We start from the raw sequence: 18,934 nt of genomic DNA on the forward strand, positions 1-18,934 counted from the left end.
TATACCCATACTTGAGTAGGATATGCACATGATCCTGCTCCTGTGAGGACCAGTAGGTCAGCAAGTGTGCTGCCCAGTTAGTTGCATGACTGAAAAAAATGACAATTTTTGTGGTTAAAGAGGTTCACTTGGTCATTTGATACATAAAGAGGTTTTTTTCTATTTGCATTTTGCTTTTCTTTTTAGTTATGTCATCACATAAACCAGCACTTAGTCCTTGTTTCTTTGACAGATCTTAGGATATCAGAATTGCAATGGTCCGAGGCTACAACCATAACTCCTATAATGGCAGGCCACAGAGACTGCCTCTATGGCCCTCATAAATTCTTGGAGAGACAAACTCCACATTCTTTTCTTCTTTTTATGGTGGTCCAAAATGAGTATCACGTGGTCCTCTCTCTATTCTAGATCAGAAGAGATTATCAGAATAAAGAAAGTAATAAATACTCCACCCTTCTCTCATTTGCAAAGACTAAACACTTTGAATATTCCATATCACACACTTCTTCAGTTTCCTACAAAAAGATTTACTTACATAAAGGAGAAATACAAATATCCTCACAAATACTTTTTATGACATTTCTTATCAGAGATACAAGGCAGATACTTGTGTAAAGGATGGAAGCAGATGTCTAAGTAGAAGCTTTTTCAGAGTGATTGACCTTGATTTGTTGCTGAACTCACACTATATCATTTGCAGATACACAACAGAACCATCCTGTAAAAAAACCAGAGCTGCAGTTCAAATCTTCCAGTACAAATAAATGGTTTTCCTGCATACACACCTGTGAACTGAGAGCCAAAGCTGAGTTCTCTAAGGAGAATTGAAACTATTAGCAAAGATGAATCTAAAGCCAAAAGTCTAGACTTGAAAGCCCTCAGATTAAAGTCTGGCCATGCATGCTTCTATCAGCTAATTAGATAAATGTAAAATAAGTAAAATATGAAAACATAGATAGGCTTTTCACTTCAGTAGATCTCAAGGCAGCCTCTCTAATATATTTCAACTGCACATTCTCTAAGGAGAAGGACGTGTTCACTGAGTAACAGAGAGAACACTGATACGGGCTTGAGAACTGGTAATTGTAGGTAATATGTCAATGTGCCTTTAATGTGTTCAGTAACTAATAGCATAGTCACTGCAGATGAGCAGAAAAGAAAGGCCCCCATGGAAGCCTTTTCCTTAATGTAATCACAGCTGTAAGCTAAGGTTAATGTAGCCACAGCTCCCCTGGGAAACATCACAGATAGGTCATGGTTTGGGTAGCAGCTATCCTCTCTTCCCTGTTAGGTCCACTCTTCTCCAAAGGAATGGTGAAGGCACCAGACTGGCACCCACCTCCTCCAGCATCCTTCAGGCCCCAGGAAAGCTCTGAAATTCCTGGTGTCTTGAAGAAAATCAGTAGTGACGGGGGCAGGGGGTGGGGGGGGGGGGGAAGAGAGGCACAAGGACATGTATGCATTCATCTCCTCCTGTGCAGAAAAGGGAAAAAGTTTTCTTTCCTTTCCATATGGAAGAACTGGAAGGGTAAATGCATAATGGTGCGTTTTTTTGCATGTGCTGCTAGCAGGAGTCGTAGCACAGCACAAAGAAAGACGAAATCTTGTGCTCCTTGAGGAACAGGCAACCCTCAGAAACAGAGAGTATGAAGGGTGGTTTTCCAGTGTGACAGATGACATGGTTAAATCTTGAGTTGCAGTTGTAGATTTTAAAACATTAATTATTTCTTTGTATAAGCTAAACCACAGCAATGAGAGGTGGTTAGCTCAGGCCAAGGCTGCACTGTGCAAACTGCCTTGGGGACTGTTTAATAACATGGAGCAGGAAAGCCTTCGGCCTCCCATCCTTCCTCTCCTACTCACTGGCATCTCTGCTAGCACTCCTCTAGCCTTCCTAGCATCAAACCTGCTCATCCAGTCACTCTCCCTGCCGTCCCCAGCTCTGCTGCAGCACCTTTGTCCAACCTGGCGGGTGGCAGACCCTGGTGGTCCAGCCTGGATCCTAGGCACCCAGGCCAGACCATGCCCCTCAGTCTGTCTATCTGAGACTCACCAGGTTTTGCTTAGATGCTCACAACAGACCCCTAGCAAAACACACTGCTGGCTGGAACCTACGCTGTGTTGGTTGTAGTGGTCAAAGCTGTCAGAGATCAAGGGCTGCTTCTTTGGAGGCAAACACTCTCTTTTGCAAAAGGTTCCAGAAACATCAAGTAGATTCTTTGTCTTAATAACTTGAAGTTTATTGTCAGATAATCTTTCCAATGTTAATATTCAGTCACTGTTATCTGCCCAGATATCATGTCTCTCAAAACAAGACAGAGGCTGTAACAGCTATGCTTTAACTTTTCCTAAAATATCTTTCTGTGGATCCAGATAAAGTCAGAAGTAGCAGGGGAAGGTGTCCAAACTCACCTGCCCAGTAGGCATGAGAGGAGCTACAAATTATCCTCCCAGAAGAGGAAGCAAAGCCGCACACTGACCTGGTGAATGGGTGTAGTTCACAGAGAGGCTCACTTTGCACAGGGAACTGGCATTCAGAAAAGCACAGTAAGACTAAAACTGTCTTCTCAAGACTCCAAATTGAAATATTAAAAAATCCCACCAAGAGGACAGTTGGGAAGCCAGTAAGTGAATAACAACCAAAGATATTGAAACAGGTGGCAGAGACAGCCCCTCTGATGAGGTACAAAGGAAAAAAAAAGCTGGTGAAGTGGGGCCAGCTGATGGTATTCGAGAGAGAGAGACATTGACCAATCACCACTGAACTCTTTATCAGGCAGATCTGTGTGCAGTAGAGGCAGAGATGTGCTTTTCACTTACAGCGCACACAGTCAGTTCCCATGCACTCAACTGAGAGGCACACATGAGACGACATTTTGTTTCCCTTAGTTAAACTGCCAAGGAAACACTTGCAAGGGAAACTTTCATGCCACGGTTTATGTAACCAAAAGCTACCCTTCGGTAATGGGACACCCTTGCTCACTGGAAATGAAACCAAGCAGGGGAGCTGGCTGGCATTGCACAACCTGTCACAAGGAGACCTCCACAGTGCTATACCTGCAGCTGGGGCAGCACTGGGTGATGGCATGTCTCCCTTCAGAGGACAGAGAGACCAGAGATAACCCCAGGCACCACTCAAACAGCTTGCACCTTACCCCATCACATGGATTCCTTTGCAATCAGCATAACATTGTTCTGCGGGCTGGGAACATCATGTAAAACCTTTGATCCATCCTTGCTTCACCTAAGGGCAGCAGACAAATCAGATGGCTTCTCCTGATAAAAGAAAGGAATATGTTGGGGGTTTTTTTCAAGACAATCAGAAGTTCATTACTAGAGTTGTTCAAATTAAAGTTCCAGTTTCATTACTTCCGTTCCCCTTCCTCAGCCTAAACAGTCGTTGGATCATACATCATTATAAATGCTAGTTTAATTGCTAAATTATTCTTTGCTAAAATTGGCCTTGAAATCTGATTTTGAAGTTCAAATCAACTTGTTTTCAACTTTTATTTTAGAAGTTACAATGGTGTGACTATTCCAACTTGTTTCTTTACTAGTTTGGGGTTTTTTTCTAACTGCATATTTTTCTTTTTTGAAGAAGAATCCCTTGCAAAAACAGAAATATTTTTCTTCATTGTCCTTCTTCTTCTGATGACAGACTGTTCAAAGTTTCTAGGTTTGGCTCTTTGAATAGAAACGTGACTAATAAATAGTAAGCCAATGTTCATCATTTAGGTTTGAGTTCTTTTGACAAACACTGTCAGGGCTTGGACTGCTGCTGGAGCTAGTCATTAATATCATGGAGGATGTGTCAGTGTTCTGCTAAAGAATCTGCAGATCATGTAGACTCATTGTTACAGGTGATGTTAACAATGACATGAGAATCGCACAGGAGCCCCTCAAAAATTGAAAGCATAACAGGAAGTGGAATAGGAATCATGTTGAGCAACTCTAGGTCTTTTCCGGGAGGTAGGATCCAAAAAAATGTGGGGAGGGAAATGAAGAAAAAGTAAATCTATGAATTCAACAAGTATGGTCTTGGACATTGGAAAATAGCTCCTAACTGCACTGTACCTTGTCTAGAGTTGTCTTTTATAACAAGTGTTAGTCTTCTATATAGGGACTTGAAGTCTAAGCTGGTTACTTGTGAAACACTCAGAAGCTGCCAGCACATCAATAATAGTCTCAACCAGCAAAGTGCAGTACTGAGTGAGATGAATTCCACTAAATTATCCACTCCTAATCACTGCACCACCAAAAAAATACAGACAATTTGAAATGAATTGTAATTGTAAAACCAAGAAGGGTTGAATAATTAGACTAAAGGGCAGAAGGCCCTTTAAGCCAGGACAGAAAAAGCTTGTGTGGGGACTGATTTATATCTGAAAAGTATCTGATCATAAGGACACCACAGAAAAGGAAGTGACTTCTGTGTGATAAGGACACTTGAAATTAGCGAGAGTGAGGCAAAAAGCACCGAGCTGGAAGCATTGCACAGGAGCAGACTTCCTGAGCAGAAGACTGGGTTAAAGAATGAATGAACCCAGAGTGGAAACCAGAATTCCTTTTCCAGATGAAAGTGAGCCAAAATACTGAAATGCTGCACAAAGCAGACATTCCTGAAAAATGATACTGAGCAATTCTGTCTAAAATAATATATTCTTGGTTCAGATTTGTAATTAACCTCAGACTGTATATATAATTGCATAGTGTTTGTTTACGTAATGCCAATCCACAGCAATTTCAGTTGTATATTTTGGCCCATACTATTGCTTCAATGGTTGGTTTTGGTAAAGCAGATGACTTTAAACCTTTAAGATTAGTTAGTATCTTACCATGAATCAATTATGATAGCTATCACATAACTTCCATTAGCTGTTCAACATAAATATTTTTATTTTCTTGGTTCCTGGAATTATTTTTTTTCCCTGCATTTTACAACACAGCAATTAGTAGCAATTAGTGTAATTTCTTTTTTTAATTAGATCTTGAAAGTTTACATTATATTTTGGAAGCTGCTTACAATGAAAGACTCCAAAGAGAATAACTGTATTACACATATGACTAAATGACACATGACAGCAAAATCTGAAAGATTTCTACGGAAGTGTACCTTTTATATATCTGCTCTTTTGATTTTAACTATGTCTACTTTCCAGTGAATTCCCATATGCAACATGAGAGAAAATACATTTTTTTCATTGGTATGTCTGTGTATTATTTTCTTGGTTATGCCTACAGATCTCTGCAAACCAGCCTATGCCCTCAGACATAACTCCAAGTTTCTTAGTGGTTATTCACGAGCAGTAAACTTTTTCCTGAGAGACTCCTTGCAGACTATGACACTGTCCAAGTATTTCTTGACATTTCATTGTTGGTTTTGGACATCTGCTAATCATTGTTCACATCTTCAAAATCTGTGTGGTCCCTACTTTCCACCAGAAAATGGGTTATACTGACAGAAAACTAGGGTTTGACAAAATTTCCCACATGCTTTTCTTCTACACATGCAAAGACAGCTTCTTTTTACTAAGCCCTAGTTTGGTTCCTAAAGGTTCAAAACAATTTCTGTGGCACTTTTTCTACTAGAGTTACCAGCTTTACTCAGTGCAGTCTCAATAAATTAGGTGGTGAAAACAGTCTGCTGATAACACCTCCCCGGTGAATTCCACATGTAGGAAAATAACGAAATATTGAATCTAAATATCAGTCACAAACCAAAGCTGATAAAGTCTTCAGGACTGGCAGCAGCCATGAGTGCCAGCACTCCCCCTTGCTCTGTTTGTACTTTGCCAGCTGCAGCACTTACAGCTGCATTCTTGATCAGAACAGCAACCTCCCCCATCAGCACTAGTTGTTGGCTTACTGAAAACACGGCATGCAGCAATTTATTTGATGAACCTTTTAGTATGTCAACATATTAACATGCCAGGGTAAAATGTGCAGCACCATTTTTGCCAGCCCAGTTCCCTCACTCTTTCCTGAGCACAAGCAGCTAATCAGTCATTCAGGGGGCTGTAGTATTTTCCCAATAGCATGCTGCAAAGGTTACCAACCTTCCCAATTTGCTTTTTAAGTTTGTTTTATGCTGTCACTACCTCTGATTCTTGCTTTTGTTCCTGGACTGGTTTTCCCTGAGAATGGTCTGATCTTTCCTTTTCCCCCCCCTAAGCTCTAATGTAAGCAGATTATGTGCAAACCTCATTTTATGATGTGGTTTTGGTATGGTTTTGACATACCACAAGCCATATCTGGCATCGCGGACTTTTGTTTTGCCCTTGTGTTGAGTGAGAAACCCAGACAACCATTCTAGCACTGCAGACCAGAGCCACACAACTTTGCTTCAGCTCAAGGAAGATTTTCATCCCTCTGAAACACAAATACAAAATCAAAAAAAGGCACATAACATTGCTTAGTTAGAACATTTATATGCACAAAGGACACACAAACTGCCTATGTCAGCAGGATTAACATGCTGACAATAGCTGCTTGATCTTTGCTCTTTCATGGTCACAAGGCCCATGTGCTACCCTGCTGTTTACTATCCGGTGCCTAGGGCATACCTAAATTCAGCCAGGATGCAGGAACAGAAAGGGAGAAGTAGTATCCTTCTATGCTGCCTCCCTGTGGGGGTGATAAAAATCTATCTCCGGACTTTGTTTGTCCAGACTTTGTTAAAATAGTCAGCAGTGTGTACTGTGAGCTTTCCTCCACTAAAACAAAGAGTAATTCCCTCCAGTACAATTCAGATTGCATTTCCATGTAACTCCTACCCTTGACTAGGCATGATTTGGAGATAAATAGATGGAAAGATGCTTCTTGATTCATTCGCCAACATGGATAACTGCTAGAACATCTTATTCAATACAGAAATAGGGATTAGCAGTGTGAGTGGGTTTAAAACTTACTCTAAGGGTATCTTAGCCACTAGCATGGTCTAGAGAGAGAATCAGTGCATCTTATAATTCAGTTTCCTTCTCCATGCACAAAAAATGTACTCAACAGTAAACAGATGTGTATCAGAGACTAGACTACAACACCATTCCCCAGCTACAGCACCTTCAGCAAATGGTTCACTAAGCAGATCTTTGCTCTGAGAAGAGGTTGCTATGACAAGAGGCTCAGTGGTTGCTGGTTTGCCTCCTCAAGCATTTCTTGCTCACTGCATTTCTGCTCGCTGCTTCCTACATCTGCTTCTGGACAAGTGCACTCCAGCAAGCAGCAAACCTGTTAATCATTCTCAAAATGGGTAAGTGCTGCTTACACTGCTGCTGTTTTTTCCCCCTCTCTCACTGCTGGTCACAAAGCTCATCAGGGCACCTATAACCGTCAGACTGACAAAAATAATAGAACACAGGAAATGTTCCAGTGTTTCATAAAGAAACACAGAGAAGGAAACAAAAAAGAGAAGACACAGTCATGAACTCACCAAGTAGCCATGTGTTGTATGTTCCAAAGCAACACTATACTGTCATGGCCTTCTGTGTTTTCAGTAACATAAAGTAAAAAGTCACCTACCCTCTGAAATCCTAACAATACAGTACTCTGGAAAGTTATCTAGGAACAACTGCTTCCTATGTGGTAAAAGTCAAACTGAACACTTCAGGTAGGATCTTCCAGGAGGCAGAGGAAGAACATGGCATCACAAGCATGAGGCTGATCCAGCTCTAGAGAGCAGCATGAATGACAGTGTGAAGACTAGGGATGCTACAGATCACGGTGACAGCAATAGCACAGCACCGGGGGATGCCCAGAGGCTAAACTGGTTTTTGAGGCTGCAAAAGAAGTTTGCTTCCTGCCGAGATTCCCATTGGCTGGGGTAGGATTTTTCAGCCCCGGCAGAGCAGGCTCTGCTGGTATATCTAGCAGCAGCACTCCTGAGCAGGCAGAGAGAAGGACGTGCACTGGTGGTCTGTCAGGACTGCAGAATGGATCTGAAGATGTTCCTGGTCTTCACTGCATTTTTGCTTCACACTTCCCTGGGCTTTCCTATTCAGGTGAGAGCAGCTCCATGCAATTGTGCTCTGTCTTCTAGCTGGAAGCAAAGCTGTGAAGACCTGTTTTGATAAATTTCCTACAAGAAAATATTAGTAATATAATAATATATAAAGGCAGTCTAATAATTTGGTTCCTCCCTTCAGCCTGATTTTGATGCTATTGTTGTTGCATTAGTGAGCTATAGAAGAATAATGCCTTTTATCTATTGGTTTTGCAGGAGAAGTGTGAAAACAGCACAACAAGTAAGTAGGATTTAGACTGCTATTTCTGTTTGTGCATCACACACTTTGTTTTGAGAGCATATGAAAGCACTGACACAGGCCTTTTGAATTAGGTCATGTTTCATAATTTGTTATTGAGGTAGGTGCAGATGTGTTTTCCCAAAGATGTGCTTTACACAGTCTTTTGGGTTATGGTTTGTTAGGTTAATTTGTATGCGCTTTCACAGGCTTGAAAATAAAATTTCAATAGGCCTTTTTGTTACCTTTTCATTAAATTGAGTGTTATAATAAGACTGCTATTCATTTGACTTCTTGCCTACCTTGGTGCAGCAGTAAGAGAAAGGGATGTCAGGCATCAAAGAAAGCTTTGCTTTGCTCTGGGCTGGAAAACAAATAATACAGGCTTAGCTGAACAGCTTCTGGCAACTTGCAAAATACAAGGAGATAATTGCAGACCTCCAGAGGACAATGGGAAGGAACCTGTAGGTAGACTTTAACTACATCAAGAAACTGGGGGTAATGTGTGTGAGAGGAAGACACCTTGGAAAAATTTGCCTGACATACTCAAAGCAAGTAAGTGACTAAAGAAAACTGACAAATTCTTCTTTTGAACTGTTATTTATGGCATAGAAACAAAGGGATGTTGTAAAATTACTGCTCAGTGTATTTAGAAGAGACCAAGGGACACGTTTACTTGAGTTCAAAGTAGTCGGTTTCTGGGACTCAAAGTTGCAGGGTTACGGGGACAAATGCATACAGTGAGTTTTAATTTACCATTGTTACTGGGGTTTGTGCCTTTTGAAACCTCTTTCAGTATTTACAGTACAGGGAAAACGTGAGCTGTGTAATTTTGAAAGCGGTATCACACCAGATGTTCATTTCATCAAGAAGTTGGCAGATGCCTTCTCTGGTGTTTCATTTGGGTTTTACAAAGAAGTCGCAGGCTTTATGTGCCTAAGAATCTGGAGCCTAATTTCTACTAACTTTGGCTACTCAATTAATCTAAATCCTCTTGGGTGCATAAATTCTGAATCTGGTCAACTCATCTCAGAAATGTTCTTCCCTGAAGAATGTTTATAGATGTCATGGATCTCTCTGAGGCAGCTGGTGGGAATTGACTGAACTTTTCTATAACAAACCACAATCATTACAGTGGGCTTCCTTTTCCATGTAACTGAAGTAACAATTTGGAAAAAGACACTGAAGTCTTTTTGAACACAGACAGGCTTGGAAATAAGAACTATTTACTTGATTGTTCTCCCTGTCAGTGTCGAATAGGAGAAAAAAGCAATTGCTTTACATTTTGACAAGGAAGAGTGCAATATTGACAAACTGGAAGAGATTTGCAGACAGGCTTGCAGCATATCCATCATGCTTAAGAACAGGTCAAACAAACTGTGGTCAGTAATAATATAGATAAAACTGTTTCTGCCTTAGGGAAAGCAGACAAATCGATGACCTCTGGAGGTCCTTGCAATTTCTAAACTTTTATGATATTATAACAGTGAAGTTAGAAATTTGCACATCAAATCAGATTTTCACTTCTAGTTTGCGTCTAGAAACTGATATTTGGTAAAAATCAAAAAAGACACCTTAGGACTCAGAATGGTACATGCTGCTATCAGGTACATACAGAAGCTGAGATTATTTTCCCATGTTAAATTATAGCCTTCATCTCACGTTATAACATTACTCTTGGACACTGTGAAACCAGAGGGTACTGTTGAGCTAGTTAGCCTGCATTTGTTGCAAAAAAACCTGGGGATATAGAGGGGGTTTTGTCCCTGGTTTCTTTTGTAATTTTCCACACTGAAGCTGAAAAAATATTTTGTTGATTTTTAGATGGCAAGTGGCTAGAATTCTGTCCCTCAGCATGATCTAGTAGGAATTTTCATAGCTTTTTTTCTGAATATCAATTTAATTTCTGTGCCCACGCATCAGTTAGTACACTCCATTCCCCTCCAAGCAAAGGCCTTCCCATGGCTGAGGAATTCCATACTATTGAACACCATGAAGTTGTATTCAGAATCTAATTTATCCCTCTTGTTTGTCTTTTTTTTCCTTGCTTTTTGCAGCAACAGAACCTACTGAGGTAAGGGCAGATAAATCAGCTCTTCTGATCACTTTGGGGTTCTACATTGTGAAAATAAGGTCAAGACTCTTGTTTTCCACCTGTATCTCCACCAGTGGAGTAATGTCTTCTCAGATCAACAGTGTGTCAGAATGTATCTGAAACTTATTCCACATTTCCCTTTCCCTTATGATATCTATATTTGCCTTACATTTCCCTTTATGATATCTATATTTGCCAAGATATCAAAGAAGACTATTTACCATGCTATGGTACTTCTTTACATATGGCATAGTATATAAATCTCAAGATTGCACTGATGGAAGATACATTTAATGGGCCTGGACACTGTTGATACTTTATGTGTTATATTATTTTATCTAATGTTATATTATAAAGTGTGAGATAAAACTAATATATCATTCTTTCAGGTTACTACACAAGAGGATATATATGGTATGTATTATTCCATCTACAAGTACGTATATGAGAGGATATACCAATTGCTAACTACTCAGTTACTCCAGAAAATAATACCTGCTTAACACAAATTAACCTTAGGGAAGGAATTTTAAATGAATGCACTCACCACAATATTTAATGCAAAGCAAAGTCTCTTGGTTTTGACCAATTGTTTGGCCTTGCTAAAAACCTCACTTCTTACTTTTGCTAAAAATAATTCTGTTTAAATAATGTCCTGATTTAATCCCTTCTAAAGGTTGTAGAAAGCATAGAGGTCACGTGTTTCTGCTTTTACTGATGTCAAGGCTTGTTGCATAATGCTCAGAGTTGGCTGTTTTTGCTTGCAAGACCTAGGAGGCCCTGATGTTGGGCTTAGCTGGGGACATCAGTATGACTCATGGAATAGGAATGCAGTTCCAATTTTATTGGTTTCAAGAGTTTTTCAAGAGGTCAGCATGTCCAGCAGGAAGCATCAGGACTGCTCTCCGTCTGTTTTTGCTTCTGGTGTCTTATGTTGTAGGGTTGAGTGTAAATTGTGTATGCAGAAGTGAAACTCTGCAGTCTGAGGCCTTAAAATGTGACGATTATGGGGAAAAAAAGGGAGAGAGGGAAATAAAAAGAAGGACTCTTGGGACTTGATTAATGCCAAAATAACTACAGCTGGGGTGGTATCAAGATTGTGTCACTGAACAAATATCTACATGAGTGAACACCCTACCAGTCTCTAGTGTCTACCAGTGTCATGCATCACTGGAAAATCATAAGGTTAAAAGTCAAGATTCATATTTTCCCTGGGAATGAGAAAGTGATACTCTTGTATTTCTGCACAGAATCTCCATTGCCTACAGAGACTGATGTTGAGGAAGAAGTTATTTTTAACAAAATTCTGAAAGTTAACCAAGGTAATGCCACCAAACCCTGTTGATAATGGATCTGTCTTTGTTGCTTTTTGGGGGTGATATGGGAGGTACAATATCTTACCACAATCTGTGAGAATATTTTCCCTTCTTACACACCATCACGTAAGAGACGCCCAGAGACAGGACACTGAGACTACTGCTGATACCCTATAGTAACTCAAACCTATAGAGTCAATACTGAAGATGCTACCAGGTGTAGAGGCAACTGAACTATCCAGACAGTTTCTTCAGCTGTAGCTTTCAACATCTTTGTCATTCTTTGGACTTCAAGAGTGAACACAGATATTTGGATGCTTTGTTATTTAACTGCCTTTTACTTGAATTCAAGCATCACTTGCATTCAGTCGTCATATGGCTTTGTAGTACAGACTCCTGGATGACCTACAGTCAGTTCCATGTTCCCTGCTCCAGACTTGCTGTTCCTTGACCCTTCCAAATTTTTCCCGATCTATCAGCTTGTCTTTCTCACATTTTCCTTCAGCAGTCATTCAAGTAGCTTTACTACTGTCTGTAAAAATAGACACCAAACATACCTACAGTTTTCTCCTGACTCATTTCTCTTTTTGGTTTGCTTGCCTTCTTGGGTTTCCTTGTAGACACCTCCTGCTTTTTCCAGTACCCTTCCTGGAGAGGTATTTGATGTCATTCATTCAGTGTCACGTGATGGATGATCAAATAGTACTAAAGTACAGCATCCCTCTCACTATTACAACTGCTTTCAGTCATTCCATATCCTGCCTCAACATCATCCAACAGAACTGGATCTTCCCAGTTCTATGTCCTCTTAGCTAAGGACACAACAGCAAAATTAGGGAGGCAGATAACATCCATCTAGCTGAATAACCTGTTTCTCATGCTAGCCAGGAACAGATGCTTAGGGAAAAATAGGAAAAGTGGATTAGTAGGGAGTCACAGCTTTCCAAGTGTGCTTAGCAAGCATCCAGCAACCTGTGGCTCAGATATTGCCATCCTTTCTCTCTTACCACAGACAGCTCTCAATACTTGCAAGAAGGTGACATAGTTCCACGAAGGAGTCGCAGTGCCATCAACTGTCGCCATTGCAACTGGCCCCAGTCCCATGATGGGATTGTTCGTGTTCCCTATGTCTTGGATCCTACTTATGGTGGGTTTAAATTTCAAAAATAAAAAGTGGATTTTATCCAGTAAAATTCACGTAGAAAGCTACTTATAGTGATGACACAAACAGTTGAATAAATCAGTTCTAAAGATTTACTTGTGCTGTGCAAGCACAGATGAATTTTAAGTTACAAAGACCTGAACCAGAAAAAGATCAAATGTCTTTGAAAAGTTTGCATCTATAATGTTTTAGATCTGTTTTCTCGGAGACAAGAATGGTCATTCCATCTAATGGTACTTTCCAGAATACCTGCCTTTATAAGGTTCATATCTATTACAGTGCAGCTTCAATGGCCAGCTCTTCATTAGTAGAACAGCTTGCCATAGTGTCCAATAAGAAGATACATCAACAATCATCACTAGAACTAAGAACAAGTGGTTGAAAAAAAAAGGCACCAGAATACGTCTGGACAAACATCTGGATAAACAGGATCTTGTGCCAGGCTGTTGATATCTTAAATTAAATTAAGTACTAAGCAATACAAAGCAAGGAAGAGCCTAGGCTAATGTTTCTGTCTCTGATTTACCCTGTTTTTGAGAACATGTGAGATTTTAATGGCACTTGCCATTGTCCTCCTGTGACGCCTAAAATTAACCCTTTCTTCTCCAGAGGAGAGCCACATAAAAGGGATTCATGATGCCATGGCAGAATTTGAAGCACTGACTTGTATTAATTTTGTGAAGCGCAAGACAGAACGTGATTACCTCAGCATTAAATCTGCCGATGGGTAAGTGAATGATAAATTAACAAGTTATTTCTACAATGATTTTCAATTCTTCACAACAGTTATTCTGCGTGACCTTAGAGAGGCCTTTGTTTTATCACATTGCCAATGTATTCTCCTTGGATACCTCACTAGTGCAAGGGCTCAACAGGTATATCACAAACTCACTGCAGACACTGAAGTAATGCAAATTATGGAAAAGCACCATTAAAGTGGAAAGAATAAGCTCATGTTTTCTATGTGATATAATGCACACTTGAGAACAACATATATCAATTACTTTTTACACAAGTAAACCCAATTTCAACCTATGAAATAAACAGTTTTCTGAATCACAGATTTGGCTCTCAAGCTCAGAATTGGAGCCTATGAGAAAATTGTTCAACACCTGTTAGCTTGAAGTGCTATTCACCTTAGCTCCAGCTCTGATACAGTGTTCAGTATTTTGGAAAAAAATTGTAATTTCAAGGGAGTTAAAGTCACTGTAAAGTCAGAAGTCAGGAGCCTCTGTGCTAATGAAAACCTTCCAGGAAGATTTAGCAATGATCATACTGTGTTCTTTTCTACACCATGATTGGTTTTGCCACTGTGACTATCACAGTGGAGAGGAAGGAATCCTTCCACTCCCACAAGAGGTATGGGAAGCAAGGTTCTCTGTTCTTCCCCTTTATCTGCCTGACAATAAAAATCCTATAATCCTATGTCTCTCTCAGCTGCTGGTCCAACTATGGGAGAGTAGGAGGTGGACAGACTGTCTCTGTGATGAAAGGAGGATGCCTGTGGAAAGGAGTAATTCAGCATGAACTGGAGCACGCTCTGGGCTTTTTGCATGAACACTCTCGAAGTGACAGAGATAAGCATGTAAAGATCATGTGGGAGTACATCAGTCCACGTAAGTACTTTGAACTCTTCAATGTAGAAAATGGTATAGATACATCCTATTGCTCCAGCCTTCCCTTCTTCCCTGATGGGAGAAGGTTGAAAGCATACTCTAAGTACAATATCATATATTACAGCTGACAGATCAGACTTCAAGAAATTTGAAAACTCCAATAACCTGGGTCTTCCGTATGACTATTCCTCAGTAATGCACTATGGCCCGTAAGTAGCAGCATGGCATTCCTGTTGTTGGAGCTCAAATCTTACATGAGAATTAGTTTCTATCATAACTGTCTCCTAACTACCAGTTTCCCCAGTTCTGCTTCTGAGAAAAGTAGTATGAGTCAGTTCATACAAGCCTCTCTGTAGGATTAATTCGATATCTTTTATATCCCTTAGCTTTCCATTAGGGAGCCCTTAACTGCTGAGCCTGGGAGCAAAGGAGAGCATCTGGACAATAACCCTGCTTACTGCTGGACATCTCAATAAAATCTATTTAAACAACACTACTGATCACAGCAACAGCTTATGTACAGTTCTTGTTCTCCCTCCAAAGCATGCCATTGAATCCTGAAAGAAGATATAGTACTTAGAGAACATAATTTCTCGTGTATTTTTTTCAGATACACATTCACTAATACCACTGGAAAAGCAACAATTGTACCAATTCCTGATGGATCAGTACATATTGGACAGAGGCAGGGGCTAAGCAACTTGGACGTGGCCAAAATCAACAAACTTTACAACTGCAGTAAGTTTCTCAAAGCCACCCTTTCATCTTCAACTCAGATCTGGGCATGTTGCAGAAGACTGTGAGACTATTGTCATAAATTCATGGTACCCATTTGGGTTACTCTGGGAGAGAATGCAGAAGTGAAGCTGGAGGCACATTGTGATTAGTGAGAAAATATTCTGCTTCTAAATTAAATAAAACACATTCACTATTGGTGTAAGTGGCTGCTGTGCAACTAACTGCTGGACTAACTGCATACCACATTGCATACTTCAATGGGGTAATTTGGTTTCTCACAGTTCGGCAGACAACTATTGATCCCAAGAGAGCCAGAGATCACTGTTCCTCATGGCAGTTGGTATTTAAGACCTGAGCTAAACCAAAACAGTTGTAGGCTCCTCTGAACTGGAACCATTTCATGTTGCCTTGTCCAGTTTTCAAATGTTTAAGCTGTCATTCTAAATTTGTATGTTTAAACCCTTTAAATTTAACCACTGCTAAACTACAGAGCTAATCAATAAAAAAAATAATGCTTTTTTCCAAGTACTACTTTACTTTTCTCTACGCATTATGTGAAAATTAGGACAAGATGATTCTTCATTTTAATCAAGATATACTAGTACTCTGAAATGAATGCTGACAGATTAGACAACCAAGAGCCATCCATTCTGAACAGATTGTACTTGTAAATTAGTGGAAGCTTCTGCAACCCTGGTGCTGAAGCAAACATTTTTTCTCAGGTCGTTGCAGCACTATTCTTGACGGAACTTCTGGGTCACTGAAATCTGCCAACTACCCAAGAAATTATTCAGATAACACCAACTGTGTCTGGCTCATCCGAACCCGATCCAGAAAGGTAATCACAGGTTTATAGTGGTCTTGAAATATGGCTGAACTTCTTTCTATGTTAAGCACCTCAAGCTTTGTCTGCACAGCAGTTCCCAGATAAGATCTTCTCCATGAGTCTCTACTTCTTATATCCTTAAGCCAGATATAGGCCAAGACAACTGCAGAGTTGTGATTTTGAAAAACCTCAATACTTTGGGCTTCAGGTTTGCAAAATCAAGACAAAATTGCCTGAGCATGGGAGCATTCAGTCATTAGATCTGAAGCCCACAACCTCAGGGAATGAGAGGCAAAGCTGGGTAAGCAGTGCCAGTTCATGCTTGGCTACAGCTTACAGTCAGTCTGTTTTAATGGAGGTTCCATGAAAGAAGTATATATGTATATTAAAGGTTGATTTGCTCTTTCCTTCCAGGTTTCCCTGTACTTTCAAGCCTTCGAGCTGCAGAAAACCAGAGGCTGTCAGGGTGATTATGTCAAAGTTTATGATGGATCCAGCAGGTCTTCTGCAGTTCTAATGGACAAGACCTGTGGATCAAAGATACCAAATTACATAGTTGCTTCTAGTAATCTTATGCTTGTAGAATTCATCACAGATGGTGCTTACACAGCTTCTGGTTTCCAAGCCACCTTTGCTGCTGGTAAGTCTGAGGACAGGAAGAATGGCAAAGAAAAACAGTCTATGTCAAATCAACTTTTCACTCAGGAAAAATACTGAGGAACTGCTCTCCACGAGAGCCATCACTTCCTTTCTTGCTTTTGATTTAATGGATCAGTTATATACTGATACTATTTGCTCATTCATGCAGATGGGGCCACACTCAGGATTAAGTGGTGTTAGCCAGGTGATTGACTGTTCCCTTTGCCTCTCAAATATATTCCATTACAAAACATGTGCCAATATAGGCAATCAATTTAATGTTACTGCATCACTAGCACAATAGAAATAGAATAAATCATAATTCTGTCCACTGTAGCTATGGAAGGAAAAAGAATAAAAAAACTCATTCCACTTTGATGTGTCCACAAATGTGAAGAAATCTTAGTTGCCAGATAAAATGTGATTTAGCATGCGTGTATTTTAGAGATGCTACAGTTTGTTCAGAAAAGCTAAATATTCTCTCATTTTGCTTACAGTGAGTAATCAAAGAAGACCTAGCATCCACAACTGACTTAATGAAGAATATTGAAATTATGTTTCCTACTTTGCTTCTATCCTGGCTTGGATCAGTATGAAATTTAATTCTATCAAGAATCAAAGTTTTCATCTTCTGGAGAAAGTTTATTCCCCAAGCCATATAAATGTACAAATTCTATACATCTTGTATACTCCTCCTTTTGTCTGCACAGTTAAGTTATTACCTCTTTCTATTTAACAATTGAATAAAGAGCTTAATTTAAAAAAAAGTTTCTCTTTCTGTTTTCCAGTAGTCACTTCAACTCAAACGCACTATCAAACACACCACCAGCCCCCCTCATTCAGCCCTAGGGATGTCTCTTAAGTATACCACTGACATCATCATGGGTTCAGTTAGCTGGCTGAAGAGACCAGCTTCAAACTTTAAAAATTCATTTGGTGGTCTTCATGGTCTTCAGCATGAAAAGGTCTTCCACACAGACTCTTATCCCAGCCTAACATTTAAGCTTCCAAAAATGACATCTCTCTTCACAATTCTGTTATATCCTTAAAATGCCAGAAAGATGGACAAGACAAATCTATTCCCAGTGAAGGACTGGTGCTTCCCATTGCAGTTTTCCTTGTACAGTTTTGGTAGACAGAGAACATCTAAGAGTGCTTCCTTAGCCACATTTTTGGTCCACAGAAATGATTATGCTTATCAGAGGACGAGAGGTGGACCAGATAAGGCTGCCAGAGTTCACACATACGTTCAGGGAAGAAATTTTTTGTCAGGGAAGAAGCTAAGCTCTCTCTTCTGATCTCATAAGGAGGACAGAGGGCTGCAAGTGTCAGAAATCCTGGAGAGTCCTTTGCCTGCAATTACACTTTTAAAATTACATTCTCTTGACCAAGACAAGCCTGTAACAGATCTGAGCAAAATAGGCTGCTATTTTAATCTGCAGCATAGACAGATAGTTAAACATATGACTAACGTGGGCATTTAATACTTGTATTTTTAAGGCTGAAAAAAAGCAAATACCCTTCAAGTTTTTACCCTGCAACAGTAGAAACCTGGGAAATTTTCCTATAGAAATACATTTTCAGAAAAGAATTGTGGGAAATTAATTTGAATCTCAGAGTAAAATATACATGGCAAATGAAAAATTATTGATTTTTTTTTTATTTTGTTAAACAAGGCACCAAAAAGATTTAATCAGAAAGAATTTCCTCGAAGTCCTGTCTATATCTATACTGTGTGATGAAGAATCAGTCAGTTCTTGATGGCAGAGAAATTTTAATTCCATTGAAAATTGGTTCCTTATCCACAATTACTGTGCAAATGCCTCTGAACAATTTGAGTCTGCTTTAGAAGAGACATTTCTTCTGTTCTTCAGACATTGCAGGATGGGTTCAGCTTCTGATATGTTGTTCTAGTTACTCTGAGCAATCAAGTGTTGCTATCAGCACATCATAAAAGGAGTAGCCCTTCTGAAATGTTGTTAAAAATGCAGTTCTAGAGAAAAAAATTGACCAGTTGTGATTCTTGAGCTCCTACAAAACAAAATGGAGGAAATAATACCACAAAGCCAGTTGGTGAGGACCAACATCCTAGCACTTTTTTTTTGAAGAGGGATTTCAGATGTGATTAAAATGTTCGACAGGGTGAAGAAAACGAATTTTCAGGTGAATTAGATACTTACCCTTGAAGGAGGAATAATGATTTCAGTAAAAATTCTGAAATATTGTTGGCAATGGTTGAGAAATTAATAAAGCTGTGGTCATCTCTGTATTGCTAAAATAATGAAGAGGTTTTCTTTTTAAGGGA

The 18,934-nt window shown here is 39.7% G+C and overlaps 1 protein-coding gene across 2 annotated transcripts; it reads left to right on the forward strand.

Moving 5' to 3' along the window:
• Positions 1-7,902: 7,902 nt before the first annotated feature.
• Positions 7,903-17,386, forward strand: LOC116788414 (astacin-like metalloendopeptidase). Of its 2 annotated transcripts, none has more exons than XM_032691246.1 (13): positions 7,903-7,997; positions 8,216-8,240; positions 10,295-10,311; positions 10,722-10,746; positions 11,583-11,654; positions 12,661-12,795; positions 13,420-13,537; positions 14,248-14,426; positions 14,551-14,635; positions 15,037-15,164; positions 15,887-16,002; positions 16,405-16,634; positions 17,131-17,386. In XM_032691246.1, exons 1-13 carry the CDS (start codon positions 7,929-7,931, stop codon positions 17,159-17,161), a joined length of 1,230 nt encoding a protein of 409 aa, XP_032547137.1. In that variant the 5' UTR covers positions 7,903-7,928; the 3' UTR covers positions 17,162-17,386. The 2 variants fall into 2 exon arrangements, with proteins under 2 accessions (XP_032547137.1, XP_032547136.1); XM_032691245.1 differs by having other exon boundaries at positions 7,911-7,997; positions 16,405-16,630; positions 17,127-17,386.
• Positions 17,387-18,934: the final 1,548 nt, after the last annotated feature.

Source organism: Chiroxiphia lanceolata, chromosome 6, assembly GCF_009829145.1.
Source record: "Chiroxiphia lanceolata isolate bChiLan1 chromosome 6, bChiLan1.pri, whole genome shotgun sequence".
Classification (NCBI taxonomy): Eukaryota; Metazoa; Chordata; class Aves; order Passeriformes; family Pipridae; genus Chiroxiphia; species Chiroxiphia lanceolata.

Bases quoted from the DNA above. Each gene is read 5' to 3' on its own strand.
- LOC116788414 (XM_032691246.1), top strand. From the start codon at position 7,929: ATGGATCTGAAGATGTTCCTGGTCTTCACTGCATTTTTGCTTCACACT. The intron at 11,655-12,660 runs GTAATGCCACCA...CTCTTACCACAG, and splicing joins AATTCTGAAAGTTAACCAAG to ACAGCTCTCAATACTTGCAA. The intron at 14,636-15,036 runs GTAAGTAGCAGC...TATTTTTTTCAG, and splicing joins TCAGTAATGCACTATGGCCC to ATACACATTCACTAATACCA.